Source organism: Trypanosoma rangeli (assembly GCF_003719475.1).
Source record: "Trypanosoma rangeli strain AM80 chromosome Unknown Tra_15.4_contig_00142, whole genome shotgun sequence".
Taxonomy (NCBI): domain Eukaryota; phylum Euglenozoa; class Kinetoplastea; order Trypanosomatida; family Trypanosomatidae; genus Trypanosoma; species Trypanosoma rangeli.
The window spans coordinates 1-14,808 of NW_021705888.1; the positions used below are offsets into that span (position 1 = coordinate 1).

The following is a 14,808-nucleotide window of genomic DNA, read 5'->3' on the forward strand; positions in this document are numbered from 1 at the left end:
CGCCGCGGCTTGTCCTCCTCCGCCGGGTAAACCTGCACAGGCGCCTCCCACTCTTCGGCCGAGTCCGTAAACTCCTCAGGCACTTCGCTCATCGCCGATATATGAGCTCAGTCTTATTCAATTCCTCCGTTTGTGGCACAGCTGGCGGCGCCGCTCGACTCTGGCGTGCCACGATGTGTGTTAATTGCAATAAGCAGATGTCAACTTTTGCTTCTTCCTTGAAAGGGCACGAGAAAAGCAAGCCACTGCGGCCGACAAGGTCCAACTGTTAAATTCAAATTCCCTTTAAGGACTCATACGGGACAAGCCAACAAACAAAAACAAGAAAGGTGCCAAAGAGAAAACCAAAGTGAGAGCGTGCATCCAATTGCACATGCGTATGCATGTGAGTCCACAGACAACATCCGTGACACAGCAGTAAATAGAAAAGAGCTTTGTACACGCATCATCCAAAGAGAGAGAGAGGAGTGCAAGCGAGGCCCTTTCCAGCGTTACCCCCCACAAACATTTATTAAAGGAAAAAGAATGGGAAATCAAGCCATCATCTCAACTCCCAGTCCATCAAAACAACAACAACGAGAGTAATACAGACAAGTGTCTCAACGTTCGCATAACAACCAGCCAGGGAGGATAGGATAAGTCGTACCTCTCACAGCTCAATGAGATCCATTACCTGCTGTAGCATGGACTCAATAGAGTCCCTGTAGCCGAGCAGTGTCACGTTGCTTGGGTCCCGTATCTTGGCGACATGCAGCCAAAGGGGACCATTGTTAATTTTTGCTGTGCGTTTTTCTCTGCTGCCCGCATCACTCGCTGGATCCGTATCACCGCCGTCCGCTCCAACCTGGCTCCATAGCCATGGCAACAGCATACTCATAGGAGCAGACTCCTCCGTGTTAGACAATTCAGCTTCGTCAGTTACTCCCATTAACAATCTCACCACGTGACTGTACGCAGGCAGGGAGGCAAGCTTCAGCCACAAGGCCACAGCATCACCACAACGCCCTTGACTCATTTTTACCGCCTTCAATGCCTGATCAAATGCCTTGTCGCACTTGCCAGCCGCATGGTACACCTTCGCAATGGAGCTAATCACTAGGGGATCCCGCACATGCCAATGCTGCACTGCCTGTGCCGCCGCACGACCCCGCGCTGCAGGTGCCTCAAGGTCAATGGAAAGAGACACCAGCTCGCCCACAGAAACAGTAAAGCAGCCATTCTTTTTAGGCAGCAGCTGTAACGTTTCCCTCACAACCTCCAGAGCTGTTTCACGACCCCCGTGCATTAGTTCCACGTGGCACCTCGCAAGGCCAAAAGTGGCATGGATTTCTGCCTTCCTACTCGGTTCTTGCTGCCCGCAGACGACGACACCCTCAAGAAGCAGCGCTCGGGCTGCACTCGCATTGCTCAACAAAGTGGACTCCAACCGCTCAGCTGCGTAACACCACACAGCGGGGGAGAAACGACAGTGCGCCAGACCAAGAGCCTTCATGTAGATTTGGCGCAGCTCAGTGATGAAGGCTGACGTGCTGACGCCCCGCATTGCCGCATCATCCAGCAACCCTTTAATCCGCATCCCTTCTGCCTCCAATCGCATCAACCACAGCTTTTCAGACTTGGGAAACATGTTCAAAGCCTTCCCAAGAAGAGGCAAAATTTTTTCGCCTTTACTTCGCTGATGCACGGCCAACTTAACCCACACAATGTCACTATCCACCGCTAGAAGCTCCGTTCCCCGCAAAAGCAATTCCACGGCTTGTGCCTCACGATCAAGTGCCACAAGGGTTTTGGCTGCAGCTGCAAAGAGAGAGGTATTTGTGGGGTGCTGCAAAATGCCCAGCTGCAGCACATGTAAGGCGCCCTCATACAGTCTGCGATCATACAATACTTTAGCGATGCGAATTGTCACCTCCGCCGTGGCAAGCGACGGCATAGGCAACAGCGTTGGAAGAAAAACACATGTCAGTGGCAATGGAAGACTATGCGAAGCCGCGGTAGCCGAAGTGGTGGCGCCATTTGCTGGCGACAAGGCCGAAGTTGTCGTCTTCGCCGGTAGGTCAAGCTCCTCCTCTTGTTCCTCCTCCACCTTACCGCTCTTCACGACGAATGCATTGGTAAGAAAGGGGTGCTGTGCCAACGCCGACAGGATGGCGTCCATCGCCAAGGACGGAGCCAGATGCAAAGCAGCGGTCATGACCTCCACCTCCTTTTCTGTGACGCCGGAGTCACCCTGTGAAGCCTTACTGCACGTCTGGTGAAGGATGAGCATCGCCGCCCATGCGGCGCAGAGTGTCTCATGCGTCTGCCATGCGTCTGGGAGTAGTGCCATTAGATCCTCTATCCATGTGGCGGGTACCGAAAGAGAGGCTGCCGTCCTGTCGGAAACAAAGTACAAATACATGTATGCGGACGTCACAATGTATCGTTCAAAGGCAGCGGCGCGTGCCGCCTCAAGCCACTCTCTTCTTGACTTTTCCTCGTCCACTACAAGAAACCGCCCTGCAGCCTGACGCACAAAGCATTGAATTCGTTCATTGCTCAACCCCTGCTGCCCTCCTTCCTGCGTCCCATTTCCATCCTTCACGTGTGCATGCAGGTGAAACTCCTCAAACTTGGATGCCTCAACAATAATCTGCAGTGAGAGATGCTCGGCTGCAGCCGCATTAAAAATGGCTTTACCCGCCTCGTAGGACTCTAGCCTTGCCAACATCGCCCAAAGAGACGGAAGCTGAGGGGTCACTTCAAGTGCCTTGCGGATAATCTTCTTTTGATCTCGTGGCGCAGAAATGTGCTGCAGGACGCGTAGCCAGAGGTTCTCACTCGAGGGGCACATCATGACGGCCTGCTGCAGCCAGTGTAATTGCTCGTGGGGAGGCTCATGCTCTAGCAACAGCAACCACAACTCCTCACACCCGGAACAGGCCTTTACAGCCTCTTCAAGGAGCTGTCGTTGAGCTGCCGGGTCCTGAGTGTACTCTAAACGCTCCTTCCAGATAAATGGTCCTTTAGCCCCAGTAAGTCTACAACCCTCCATTAGTGTCTGTTGTGCCTTTTTTGTCATCCCCATTTCACGAAATGCACGTGAGTGCGTAATCCACGTCGTTTGCTCCGTTGGCGAGCCCATTCCAAGAATGTTTTCCAGCGTTTGATTGGTGGTGAAAGTCTGGCTGCGAAGCAAGTCCCCCGCCGTCACCACCGACGTCTCGTCCGCAAATGCGTGGTCATCTATTACATCCATATCCTCTGTGCGCGCCTTGCGCTTCACCAGCGAGTGTCCCGCCATACCGCTGCCAACCGTGGCAAGATCGTCCATGGAAAGCAGAGTCTTCGGCTTCGCGTTTTCGTGCGTCGTGGCGGCGACACGGTGAGACTTCTTCGCGTCATCCCTTCGGCGCTTCTGCCGCCGCTCCTCGAGACGATCTAACGCATCTAACAGGCCATTCGTTTCAGGTGTTGAGAGCAAAAAGGGGGCGGTGGTAGCACCGATAGCAGAACTCAACTCTGCGGATGTAGAGAACGGCTTAGCACCGCGTCCTACGCCGAACTGGTAGCCGCGTGGTGGAAATGGCGAGCTCCAGTCGTACTTTGCCAGCAGCTGTTCATACTTGTCCTTCTTGGGCAGCAGCATCGGGGCTGCAGTCATCACAAACAGTGAAACTCAACGTCTGGAACCTGCCTCTTTTTAGTTTTCTTTTCTTTTCTTCCTCAACTACGGAAAAGAGAAAAGAACACACATTGCGGCTTTTCCGCAGCGAGAAAAATCCATCATGTACTCAGAGCGTCGCAGGAGCATTGCTTTCCCCCGTCCCCACTCACTCACTCACTCACACACACAAAAAGAAAGAAAAGTGACATGTTATCGCCGTCACTGATAACTATACGAGAAATCGTTTCACCCTCAAAACCCGCAGGCATCTTCCCTTCCCGCGCATTAGCGGGGTCGCACATCCTCTTCGTACTCATCGTCAAACATTCGGCGACGTTCATCCAACGACATGCCAGAGCGCTCGACCCTCTCGTCCAGCATTTTCTGAAGCACAAGCCCCTGCCACAAGACATACGCAATCATAAGCGCATACATCCAGTAGAACCAGCGAAAATCAATCTTCTGCAATGGTCCTTTCCACTGAGCGTAGCGGATAAGCGACTCCCGCAAGACATTGGTGTCTACGTCGCGGAAGTCCTCTGGATTCACCTTACCCTTGTTAATACGGGCCTGACGAATGTACCGCCGCATTGCCCCATACGAACTGTGCGTGTACGTGAAGAATTTGGGGGTGTCGATGACGAGGAAGAAGGCATCCCGCATGGCGCAGTGCACCCTGTTGTACACTGGGTCCCAGTGCAGCATTGTCCGCATGTCATGCCGGACAGTGTCAGTCGCCAAGCGCAAAAAATTGCTGGCGCTAAATCCCGAACTCATCTCCCCTGTTACTCCCTCCTTACCTCCACGTGCGTGTGTGTGTTCGACGCAGATGTAAGCTACAAGGTCAAAAAGAAAAAAAAAACGGGGAACGTCCTGCAATGAGGAGCCACAACACACGCAATGAGAATTGTTCATTAATAATAATAATGATAATTTCCGACGCTGCACACGACACCCACACATGTACCTCTCCGTTAAGAAAGCAGTGCTCGCAAAGAGGAGGGTTTCTTGTCTCTGCCTCATCCTCAGTGAAGATGATAACAAAAAAAAAAAGCGTGATGTGGTGGGAGATGCGTGCCACCACAAGGATAGAAACAGGTAACTATCATAAATGGATATCACTGTCATCTTCGTCGTCAGAGGCGCAGCAAGGGGGCCAGCACTACCCCACCAACGCACGAGCGTGCAAGACCCACCCCCTCAGTGCGGCACGCGAGCAGCCCATGGCACCCGCGTGTCCTCCCCAATTATGCGCTCCGCACAGCATCGCCACGTTCACACAAAAACAAAAAAGAAAATGGTGATGGTCACAAGGTCGACTACAATCGTCCCCAGCACGAGCGATCCCTTGGACGCGTCGTACTGCAGATTTGCCAACGCAACGGAACCCGCGGAGAGAAACAAAGAAGGATTCGTAAAGAGAACCCCCAACAGAGCATGTAACCTCAGGCGCAGCACTCTACCCCCGCCCCCTCCGGCTCCTCTGTCGAAACCAGAGTGATGCCCCTCACGCAGCTGTTATTATTGTGCATTGTTGCCGCCGCTCTCATCTGTATCACAAACCGCTACCTTTGTGGTGCTCTCATTGCCCCACCGTTAATGCCCTGAAAAAAAAAGGTTTGAAATAAACAACAACTCCTTATCCGTCTCATCCTCAGGCGCAACAGCAGGTAAAGAGGCTGCGACTCACCCTGTGAGGGAACGGTCCCACACGGCACCCAGCAGCACCGGCTTCCAAACCCACCTAAGCGCCCCCGGTAACTCCTCCTGATGCCACCCCAGTCCTCACACAAGGGTACAACGTCGATACGGAAAGCCAAGTGTGAGAAAAATAAAAATAATAACCTCAGCAGCCACTGAAACTGGCATCGCAACGTCCAAGGCTTCAGCATAGGTCTAGCCCTGCGAAGCATAACCTCCGTTATGGAGGTCCCCACTCCTCCCCTCCTCATTATGCTGGAGGCTACAAGCACTTTCTCAGCTGCGATAGCGTTTGACACCCTTTTGTAATTATACTCATCCCCACCACACCCATTCATGCACATTGCATCTGCACAAAACTCGCTATTATTCGAGTTTTCACGATCAAGAAGAGAATTCCTTAATGCTTTCTTCGTCGTACGCTCAGGGAACTCCTTTGAGGACACATCCCGCTACAAAGCAGATACCTACGACTCATTGCTCTTCGAAACACGTAGTCTCTCTTCCTCCTTACACGCAGGACTACACAGTTGATTCATACACTCGATCCATGTTCCTATCCATGAGGAAATCAGATCCGCGGTAACGGTAAGTGTGCTGACTGACTCTAGAAAACTGCATGTGGTGCTCACAAGCTCCAACTGTAAGCCTAAAAACACTGGCAAGTGAAAGGGCGGCGTCCGCGGTGTTTGGTCCAGAATTTCCGTCTCCATGGCAGTTTACTCAACGAAGGCTCTCACCGCTGTTCAGTCTCTTCCTGCACAAGTAGCGTCTGATTTATTACGCGTAGTGGATCCTGCCGCAGCCCTGGAGGCCCCTCCAAGTACTTGCCAGTCGCTGAAGACGCAGCCTCATTGTCCAAAAAAAAAAAACCCTGCCAGAACGACGCCGACACTTCACGAGGCAACGGCTTTGGAGGCCCGGCCGCTGAGAAGATGCCAGCATCACAGATAAGAACATTTGTATTTACCAAAGTGGAGCACAATTTCGTGGTGTCCCAACTCTTCTGGGGAAGCCTCTCAATGGAGCGGAGAGGCAGCGCCATTAACGTACGTGTTATCCAAATCCAACCCCTGCGGTGCATACAATTCATCCACACGGCCCCTGATACCACGCCGCCGCGCTGCAAAGGCAACCGGGCCGAGTAAATGACGCGCCAGCGCAGAGATAACCACAAGCTCCAACGGTAGTGGGACATACACTGCAATCCTCAACACGGCGCCACACAAGCAACAAGACTGCACAGGCGACGGAGGAGACAACAATGAGGATTATGACGCATAAAAAAAGCTTATTTCTCATCCCTTCCGGATCATGTTTCACTGTCACAGTGAGGCCCACATCTTCCGAATGGCAGAAGTCCACAAGTGCCTCCCCCACATTATTACCCTTTAGAGCCGTGACAGCCTCAGACGTGAGCAGCAGTTGATGGGATACGACGAGGTCAATCGTGTCTGGAAAATGTAAAAGAATATTCACGCATGCCCGTTTCATGATTCGCTTCTGCTGCGCTCCGCTTCCGTGTTTTTGCTGTGGAATCTGGCACCACCACTGCTGCTTCTTCTACGGTGAAGCCATTACCGGTTACAGCAACGAGTCTTTCCGCGTGTGCAGGTTAAACGAAGTTGTGGAAGCGCCGTCGGCCGGTTGTAGGTTAAACGTGGGTAAAACTTGAGCAGTATATCTTCGTCTCCAGCAAGGACAATTCAGGCGGTGACGGCAACGCAGAGGAACGTCGTCATAACTGAAACGACAGAACCTCGCCGCCGTCCGCCTGCTGCACGGAAGGGGAAAAGGAAAAGGGAGGCCTCTGCAGCTGTTGCGAGCAACTCTGCCGCCCCCCTCTCCGATGACAGTGCAGCCAATGAATCCCACCCATCCACCCTCCCACACGAGGCGCAAGTGACATGTATTGACGCTCCCTGAAGTCGCATATACCGATCGAAAGCCAGTAGGTAAAGCGGCGTTAACTCTATGGGTTTCCCGACACCTGCCTCAACCACCGGATGAGCCTTTAAGGCCAATAACAGCACCCCATTTAGCGCAAAGTTTGCGGCACGAATAGAAAGCATGCACGAGGGACGCATATTCTGTCCAATAAAGGCGAACGTGGCGGAAAACGCAAAAATCTGCCTAACATAAGCGGCTGGCTAGGAAGTCGCCTTACTCACCCGTTAGTCTTCCGCCTCGCTCGAAGGGTCACATAAGAATCTCCGCTATAAGTTGAACCGGCAATGACGCATCGGCAGTGGGGAGATCATCGTTGCAGTGGTGGTACGGTACCTCCCAATCGCATCATTCAGTTCATCGCGAACCACCTGCTGCAGGGCAGTGAGAAAGTGGCCGCCGGGCACGACATCGCTCACCTCAAAAAGCCAAATTCGCGTTGCAGCACTGCCCGCGCGGCGTGGCGCGGTGCAGGAGAAACGGGTAGAGCAGCTTTGCTGACCCATCGCTGGCAGAGCGGCAATGTCAGAAGAATGGCGTCGTCGCCCTTTTTGGTGGCAAGATCCCCCACATCCCCGTCGCTGCTGCACGTCGGCAGTTCTCTGTCAGTTGCCCCCCGACCCCACCTTCGCCTCCTCCTTCCCCCCACACTCCTCTCTGTGACAGACTGCAACACACATTTCCCCCCACCCCCCACACACACAACAAAAAAAAAACCCTTCTTCCTCGCAGGAGCATGGAGAACATTGAACGGCATGCAAGCAAAAAAGAAAAAGAAAAATCCAGCCAAAACCCCACACATACGCATCCACGCACAGCAAAACAAAGAGTAAGACTGTCTACACAACCCCAAAAAAGAGATGCCCCTGAACGGAGTTCACATTATTTTTTTTAAAAAAAGCAAATGTTGACGTTGCAGCTGCAGCTGCACGGAGCGCACTTTTACATCCGTCAATACGACACAACAAGAGGAACGAAAAGAACCGCAACGCCAACACGTGAGGAGACCCAAAGCTCGTAGCAGACGACTACACAGAAACAAGCTGCCACACAAGAGACTCCACGTCCACAACTACAACGGGAAAGGGTTTCAATCGCACCAACGAGTCAGCGTAGAGGTCGGACTGCTGCGTCATTCGGGCATCTGTTCCCTGTCTCCGTTCCACAACAATCGTACCCATGTAGAGCTTGTACTTCACATGCAGCGCACCGCCCTGTGCCGACCCCATCGTGGGAGGCAGCTCCAGTTTAAAAGCCACATGTGTTCCTGGACGAACATCCAGCATAAACGACGACACAAGCGGGCCCACAAAAAACTTCTCCCTCAACGCCTTACATTGTGCTTGAACCACTTCCATCACCACAGCATTCACAACACGAAGAGCCCCCATACACCCACTCTCCAACCCGGTTTCAAGACAGTTGGTGAGGTAGCGTACAGTGGCCTCATTGTGCGCTGGTTGTACACGCAGAGCTCCCCCGTGTGATAAGAGCTGCATATCATCCTCGCCACTACACACACACAGTGACGAAGTTTGCTTCTGTAAGATCGCCGGCAGTGTCTGAGCACGCAAGAGCCAATGTAAAGACAAAACGCGCCATTGCCCGCCTTGCACGGAGTCGAATGTGACATCCAGTAGCAGGGATTGCCTAACCGATATTCTAATCACGCCCTCAGAAACAGAAGGAAATTCAAGCCATGGTTGCGTTCCTCCTTCATGCATTTCGTCACACTGACAGTGAAGCGACACGCCGGCAGCATGCAAGGAGTCTTGAAGGTGCTTGATTGAACTTCGAAGAGTAGGTAGTTCCCGAAGCAGCTGGGCCTTTGCGTCCACGCGATAAAAAGCTGACAGCATCTCGCACTCGGCCTCCACGTTGAGCGCAGCAAAATCTCTCACAGCTGGGGGTACAAACGACGGAAGCGTCTCCTCACCGCCTTTAATCGATAGTGTGGGCAAAGGGACCGTGCGAGGAAACAGAGCGGTTCGCGCGGTATACAGCGCCAATCGTCCTTCTCGCTGCTTCTCCGCAAGACTTGAGAAGACACTTCCCTTTACGGCTACCTCCTGCTGGGGTTCCCTTCGCGCGGCGTCGGCGTCGCGTTCGCGCTTCCCCACACGCCTGGAAACAACTCTTGTGTTGCGAGCAAACAGTTCGAGCGCCGCCTCCGCCAGCGAAACGGGCCTGCAAATTGGATGCAGCCCAAACGGGGGGAGCTTAACATCAGGTGTCGCTGCACGGATATCCGGAACCCCAGTGAGCTCTTGTGACATCTGCCCCAACGCCTGCAGGGTGAATTGCGTGAGCGCTGCAGACGAGTTCCGAAAAATTGTTTCTGATGCCACTGGAGAGACTGGCACAGAGCGACTCCGCTCGCACTCGCGAGCGAGCTGCAAAACGGTCTCAATGCGTTGGGCGCGACTTGTCAGCTCCACCAACTCCTCCTCAAACTCGTCAGAGACGTCCTGCGCGGCGTCGAGTGCCTGCAACGTGTAGTCCTCCAGCAACTGGAGGAGACACTGTGGAACCGCCTGTGCCATTCTTCACTGTTTTGCGACTCGTGAGGTACGGCTAAGCCCACCTTTCACACGCACACGCACACACGGACAATAATATCCTCTTCCCTCCTCCCCTCCCCTCTACAGGTGGATCACTTCGTAATGGTGTTCTTCCACCCGTGAGAGAAATGTGAAATAAAAACCTCCACAAGGAGAGAAAAAGAAAGATGTGCGGTGTGTAGTGGTGGCTTGCCCCTCGAGTCGGGAGTGCAGACAGAAATGATGTACGTACGGGCTCCATCCCAGCCGCCCGGCAGCCGCCGCCAAAAGCAAAAAAGCACCCAGAAAAAAAAACAACAACAACAACAACAATGACTGAACCAGAAATAAAAGACGCCTTTTGAAGGCATGGTATGATTGCATCCAACAGGAGACAAGCTACACGCATGCCTACACAATAAGAAAAAAAAACGGCATATCACCCACGCTTGTCACGTGTAATGTGTCCTCTAATTACTCTAATTTCAACGTGTTGAATAACGGGGGGAGATTAATCTACATCCAGGCACACATCCCTTGCCAAAGCCTGCCAGGCGCTATTCTAACTCCTGTTGCCCGCCGAAACGTTGGCCCAGAGGACAGCAGCCGAGTAAGTAGGGACTGAGACACACTATTGGCATCGCCCCCCCCCCCCCCCCATCGAATACATGCGTGTATAACTCATCCCATTCAACCTGCTGCATTGACCGGTTGATCTCCTTCGGGTCCAGTAGCACCTTCCCTTCCGCCAACGGCCTCCTTATTGAAAGGAGAGAGTTGCAGTCAATTCGGTAGCCCCTGAAAAAATCTAAAAGTGGGCCTAGAAAATGCTTGAACGGCGGTTTAAGTTGTGGGATTGCATTGGGAAATCTCCCTCCTTCCAGACCGGGAAGCGCAGACATTCGGACGGGCTCACAGGATGCAGGTTGGGAATGCGTCCTTCACTCCAGAGAGAGTTAGGCAATGGCGTCAAAAGTGGCTGCATGTCAAGAACCACGGAGCGACTCCTCAGTCGCATGAGCGGCTGCATCAGCTGCAGCACAAGGTCCTGCAGCTTCCGGTCCAACTGATGCTTCCGAAGAAGTTCTACAAATGTCACTCGTTTCATCTCCCACACCTCCACTTGAGATTCCATGGCAATAACGCTGAGCGTCCACGGGTGTCTGCGCACGCACGTGTAGCCTATGATACACTCCCGTGGCACAGCTGAGAGTTTATTATGCAAGGCAGCTGGGGGCAAGTTCACGGCCCCCTGTGGAATATGTTTTTCTTCCAACACGACAGCAGCACCTCCCTGTGGGAACAGCAGCAGACAGTTGCACTCGCTGCCACGATGGACAATGTAATCCCCCGAGTCGTATGAAGTCATCTTCCAGTGCAGTGCGCACTCGACGTAGAAGGCGTCGGGTGGTGTGCAGAGATTTAGCAGTGGAATCTTGTGTATCTGCTCAATAAAATGCGGTGAGGCCCCAGGAGCAGCGTAGCCCATTGGGTTTTTCACCTTTCCCAGGTTCGAGTTCAGGGTGCCAAAAACTGAGGTACAACTGGAGCTGGCGGTGCTGATGTTGACACGCCGCTGAAACCACTTAGAGAGCTGCGCAGAGCCCAACATAACAATGCCCAGCTTCTCCAGCGAAGCTGGGACAAACCGCATCCCCCCATAATCGTTTTCCAGCACTGCGGAGGCCGCCCTCGCAGAGGCGTAAATCGTCGTCCGTGCGTCTGGCTGCTGCTTCATAAATTGAATGAGCACAGAAAATGGCAGCAAATACAAGTCCACGTTTGTTAACGCGTAAAAGCAGTCCCCGAGAGCCTCGCGAAAAATGCACTGTCGCTCGCCAAAAGTATGACCCTCCAAAAAGAGGCTTCGGCTCCTTGCTTGCGTGGGGGGGATCACTTCTGCCACAAGAGCCTCCTCATCACGAATATGTACTGCACCCCGTCGAATAAAAAATATGTGTTTGGGGTTGTTGGGTTCACCAATTTGCATGCCAGCGGCTCGCGTGCATGGAACAAGGTAATCCATGAGATGCAGCAGGTTTTCGTCGCTAAGTTCGGTAAGTAGAGGGCAGAGCCGCATGCGGGCAAGATTCATGGGGGCAAACCGCGGAAGAAGTTTTTCACGGCTCCTAAACGCCATCAGTAAAACATGCTGCTGAATGGGCCTAGGAAATGCGCCCAAGATCTCACAGTAGGCCTCCTTCGACAGGGTAGCCGTCACAACAAGTAAAGACTCCGTCACGAGGCATTCCGTGCATGGGTATCCCCCCACTGTGGTATACTCCCCAAACACCGCAGGCGCACCAATCACATCGTATGTTATTGGCGCGTCTACATAGGAGATGTACATACTACTGCTGCGCATGCTGGGTGTAGAAGACTCATGAGTCACATGAGAGGACTCATCGAATGGTATCACAGCAATGGGTGCGGTGGAAGGAAGAGAGTTTGGCCTCTCCAGCAAGGATTTCTTCTTTCCTTTTACCGTCCTCGTTCTCTTCTTTACGTTTCCAACGAGTAACACGACCACGGCATTGCCCGGTTCCCCCACGTACTGCACCATCTCCCCTTGAGTAAACACACGGTAGTCCGCTGACGCAACGATACGCCTTATTAGCCCCCGACGCCCCCGTCAACGCCTCGTCCGCACCTAGTTTCTGGGCACATTGCACGGGTGCAGAAAGCCGCTCCAGAACAAGCGTCAGCTCCGCCTCCAAATCCTTCAGACGCCGCCACAACGTGAGAGCTTTCCTTCGGTGCAGAGTGGCCACGTGCCGCCTGAGAACAGGAGAAAATAGTCGTCGAAGAACGGCGAAGGCAATTCTCCTCATCTTCTGCACAACCGGCTCCGGAAAGGAACTTAGTCGCTCCCCAGAAGGAAGACAAACCCGTTCCGTGGCCACTCGCATTGCCAAGAAAGGAAGTTCCCTTGATAAAGCACCAAGACCACACCTATGCGCACAGGCACACACGCAAAAAAGGAAAAAGAAAGAAGGGGATAAGAAGAGAAGGTAACAAAAAAAAAATTAAATTAAAAAAGACGTGGGGCTTCGCGGCGACACCGCAGAATATGAAATGCGTCCAAAGGGAGAAAGCAGTACAAAAAAAAAAAACGGTCTGTATTACACGGCATCGCATCCATCTCTCTCTCACTCACTCTCACACACACACACTTTCTCACGCATGCCCAGGCACGGAGACGGGCACGGACATAATATACATCAATCAAATAAAAGCAAACAAACTTGTTCAGAAGCGTCATCCAGATTATCCTCGTCCATGAGGAAACACGTCAGGCCGCCAACTCTGTGACGAAGCAGCTCCCCATTGAGTTAGCTGTGACACTTACGTTCTCAAGGATCTCTGAGACAGACGTCGTATCGGAACTATCCACTACCTTTCTGCGGTACTGTTCTTTTGTCTGGCGCATTGCAGTTCGAAGTTTTTCAACGTTTTCCATGATACTATCGGCGTGCATCTCGGACCGCCGGGCTCGCACCCTCAGTTGTTGCTCCCGCCCTTGCAGAGCTGCGATACTCTGTTCAAGCCTTCGCCGCTCGGCCTCCTGCAGTCGTGGTGCGACGCTGGAAATTAGAGCGTTGTTGGTCGATTTCCCGCAAGATTCCGCACTAGCCGCACGAATCGCCTGCCTAAGCGATGTTCGCTCCAGTTGAAGTGAGTCACGCTGCTGGGCAAGGCTCGCCAGCAGCGTCGGCTTATCCTCACCAAATTCATGTAGTTCGGTTGCCGCATCAACACGCAATCCTTTTTTGGGCTGCAACACCTGAGCGCAGTTCTTACGCTTCACCGCCGCCTCAGCCAGACGGTGCAGCTCCCTGCATTTCCTCTCCTCTCGTCCCACGTCCAGCTGAAGAGCGGTGAACGACCGCATTCTCTCTTGAAGCAAAACCCGCTGCATCTTGACGCTTTCCAGAGCACCACTGGCCTCGTCAATCTGATTCTTTAGCTGTTGTATCATTTTCGTCAAAACAACACAACGCTGCGACGCGCTCGCCTCCATCGCGCAGGCAGCCTCCCACCTCATCTGTAGACGCAAAAAAACTGCCGGGTCACTGGCGGGGCTCTCGCAGGGAGATTCTTGAAAAGAAGAACAATCGCTGCCCCGCCTGTTTTCGTTTACCAAGAGATGGACCATGGCACCGCCGCCGTGCACGTTGCCCTCTTGCGGATGATGGTCAAAGGCTAAATTAGTGGCGTCATTATTAGATTGACACCGTACATCAGGAAGGACGTTATTGCTCTCATCGCACGGTTGGGGTGATTGAGCAAGACTACGAAGGAAGGCGCCGCCGGGGCTGCGCGGGATGTGCTCAGACGTTTTGCGTGGCGGCGACACAGCTCTTGAACCAACTTTCACACTCTGCACCAGCCGCGGGGCCATTGGTAAAGGAGCTAAAGCCGTCGGCTCTCCAGAAACACAACGTGACCTGCGTGTAATCCCTGCGGAATTGTTGCATGGACGGCACGGGGCAGTTCTCACCGCAGCAGCAAAGGTCCTGTTGCCGGGTCGTCTTCGCACTGCGGCCGGGCCCACAGGGCAAAAATAAGGTGAATACATCTGCTGCTGCAGGCGGTTTTTCTCTTTAACACGCAATGCCGCTGAGCCAAAGCGCGGGCCCGCAGCACCGCCCCCCTCACGACTTTCATCAGAGAATGTTTGCGAGGAATGCCAGCCGTAGAATCGGGTCCTTCCCAAACTCGCCCCTGTGATGGATCCACCAGAGCGTGACCCCTGCCCGTTAGGCGGCGTAAAATGGCTCCCACTGCTGCCATGCAGCTTTAACCTTCCGTCGTTCACCGACCACCCAGTCAGTAAATCCTCCATAATTGTCTTCATTACCGTCTCTGCTGAGTGCCTTTGTGGGCGGATATGTACTATGAATGAAATAGCGGCGGAACAAACCGCGTGCCTAAAACGCAAAATAAATTAGAGTGGATGGAAGAAACCAACAA

At 53.2% G+C, this 14,808-nt stretch overlaps 9 protein-coding genes across 9 annotated transcripts, besides 5 other annotated features; all 9 read right to left on the minus strand.

Annotated features, from left to right (window-relative positions):
- Positions 1–649: 649 nt before the first annotated feature.
- TraAM80_04721 (uncharacterized protein) lies at positions 650–3,643 on the minus strand (the record flags this gene model as incomplete). Its single annotated transcript, XM_029381637.1, has 1 exon — positions 650–3,643. The coding sequence occupies one exon, from the start codon at positions 3,641–3,643 to the stop codon at positions 650–652; it is 2,994 nt and encodes a 997-aa protein (XP_029238464.1).
- A 166-nt stretch (positions 3,644–3,809) lies between these two features.
- Positions 3,810–3,835: a microsatellite.
- Positions 3,836–3,931: 96 nt separating this feature from the next.
- Positions 3,932–4,423, minus strand: TraAM80_04722 (uncharacterized protein; the record flags this gene model as incomplete). Its single annotated transcript, XM_029381638.1, has 1 exon — positions 3,932–4,423. The coding sequence occupies one exon, from the start codon at positions 4,421–4,423 to the stop codon at positions 3,932–3,934; it is 492 nt and encodes a 163-aa protein (XP_029238465.1).
- A 138-nt stretch (positions 4,424–4,561) lies between these two features.
- Positions 4,562–4,580: a microsatellite.
- A 1,503-nt stretch (positions 4,581–6,083) lies between these two features.
- On the minus strand, positions 6,084–6,392 carry TraAM80_04723 (uncharacterized protein; the record flags this gene model as incomplete). Its single annotated transcript, XM_029381639.1, has 1 exon — positions 6,084–6,392. The coding sequence occupies one exon, from the start codon at positions 6,390–6,392 to the stop codon at positions 6,084–6,086; it is 309 nt and encodes a 102-aa protein (XP_029238466.1).
- A 44-nt stretch (positions 6,393–6,436) lies between these two features.
- On the minus strand, positions 6,437–6,841 carry TraAM80_04724 (uncharacterized protein; the record flags this gene model as incomplete). Its single annotated transcript, XM_029381640.1, has 1 exon — positions 6,437–6,841. One exon carries the CDS (start codon positions 6,839–6,841, stop codon positions 6,437–6,439), a length of 405 nt encoding a protein of 134 aa, XP_029238467.1.
- A 212-nt stretch (positions 6,842–7,053) lies between these two features.
- On the minus strand, positions 7,054–7,419 carry TraAM80_04725 (uncharacterized protein; the record flags this gene model as incomplete). The annotated part of the gene is made up of 1 exon (XM_029381641.1): positions 7,054–7,419. One exon carries the CDS (start codon positions 7,417–7,419, stop codon positions 7,054–7,056), a length of 366 nt encoding a protein of 121 aa, XP_029238468.1.
- Positions 7,420–8,322: 903 nt separating this feature from the next.
- Positions 8,323–9,837, minus strand: TraAM80_04726 (uncharacterized protein; the record flags this gene model as incomplete). The annotated part of the gene is made up of 1 exon (XM_029381642.1): positions 8,323–9,837. The coding sequence occupies one exon, from the start codon at positions 9,835–9,837 to the stop codon at positions 8,323–8,325; it is 1,515 nt and encodes a 504-aa protein (XP_029238469.1).
- A 304-nt stretch (positions 9,838–10,141) lies between these two features.
- Positions 10,142–10,167: a microsatellite.
- Positions 10,168–10,654: 487 nt separating this feature from the next.
- TraAM80_04727 (uncharacterized protein) lies at positions 10,655–12,199 on the minus strand (the record flags this gene model as incomplete). Its single annotated transcript, XM_029381643.1, has 1 exon — positions 10,655–12,199. One exon carries the CDS (start codon positions 12,197–12,199, stop codon positions 10,655–10,657), a length of 1,545 nt encoding a protein of 514 aa, XP_029238470.1.
- Positions 12,200–12,236: 37 nt separating this feature from the next.
- On the minus strand, positions 12,237–12,743 carry TraAM80_04728 (uncharacterized protein; the record flags this gene model as incomplete). The annotated part of the gene is made up of 1 exon (XM_029381644.1): positions 12,237–12,743. One exon carries the CDS (start codon positions 12,741–12,743, stop codon positions 12,237–12,239), a length of 507 nt encoding a protein of 168 aa, XP_029238471.1.
- A 67-nt stretch (positions 12,744–12,810) lies between these two features.
- Positions 12,811–12,875: a sequence feature (A-rich).
- Positions 12,876–12,975: 100 nt separating this feature from the next.
- Positions 12,976–13,018: a microsatellite.
- Positions 13,019–13,126: 108 nt separating this feature from the next.
- Positions 13,127–14,692, minus strand: TraAM80_04729 (uncharacterized protein; the record flags this gene model as incomplete). The annotated part of the gene is made up of 1 exon (XM_029381645.1): positions 13,127–14,692. One exon carries the CDS (start codon positions 14,690–14,692, stop codon positions 13,127–13,129), a length of 1,566 nt encoding a protein of 521 aa, XP_029238472.1.
- Positions 14,693–14,808: the final 116 nt, after the last annotated feature.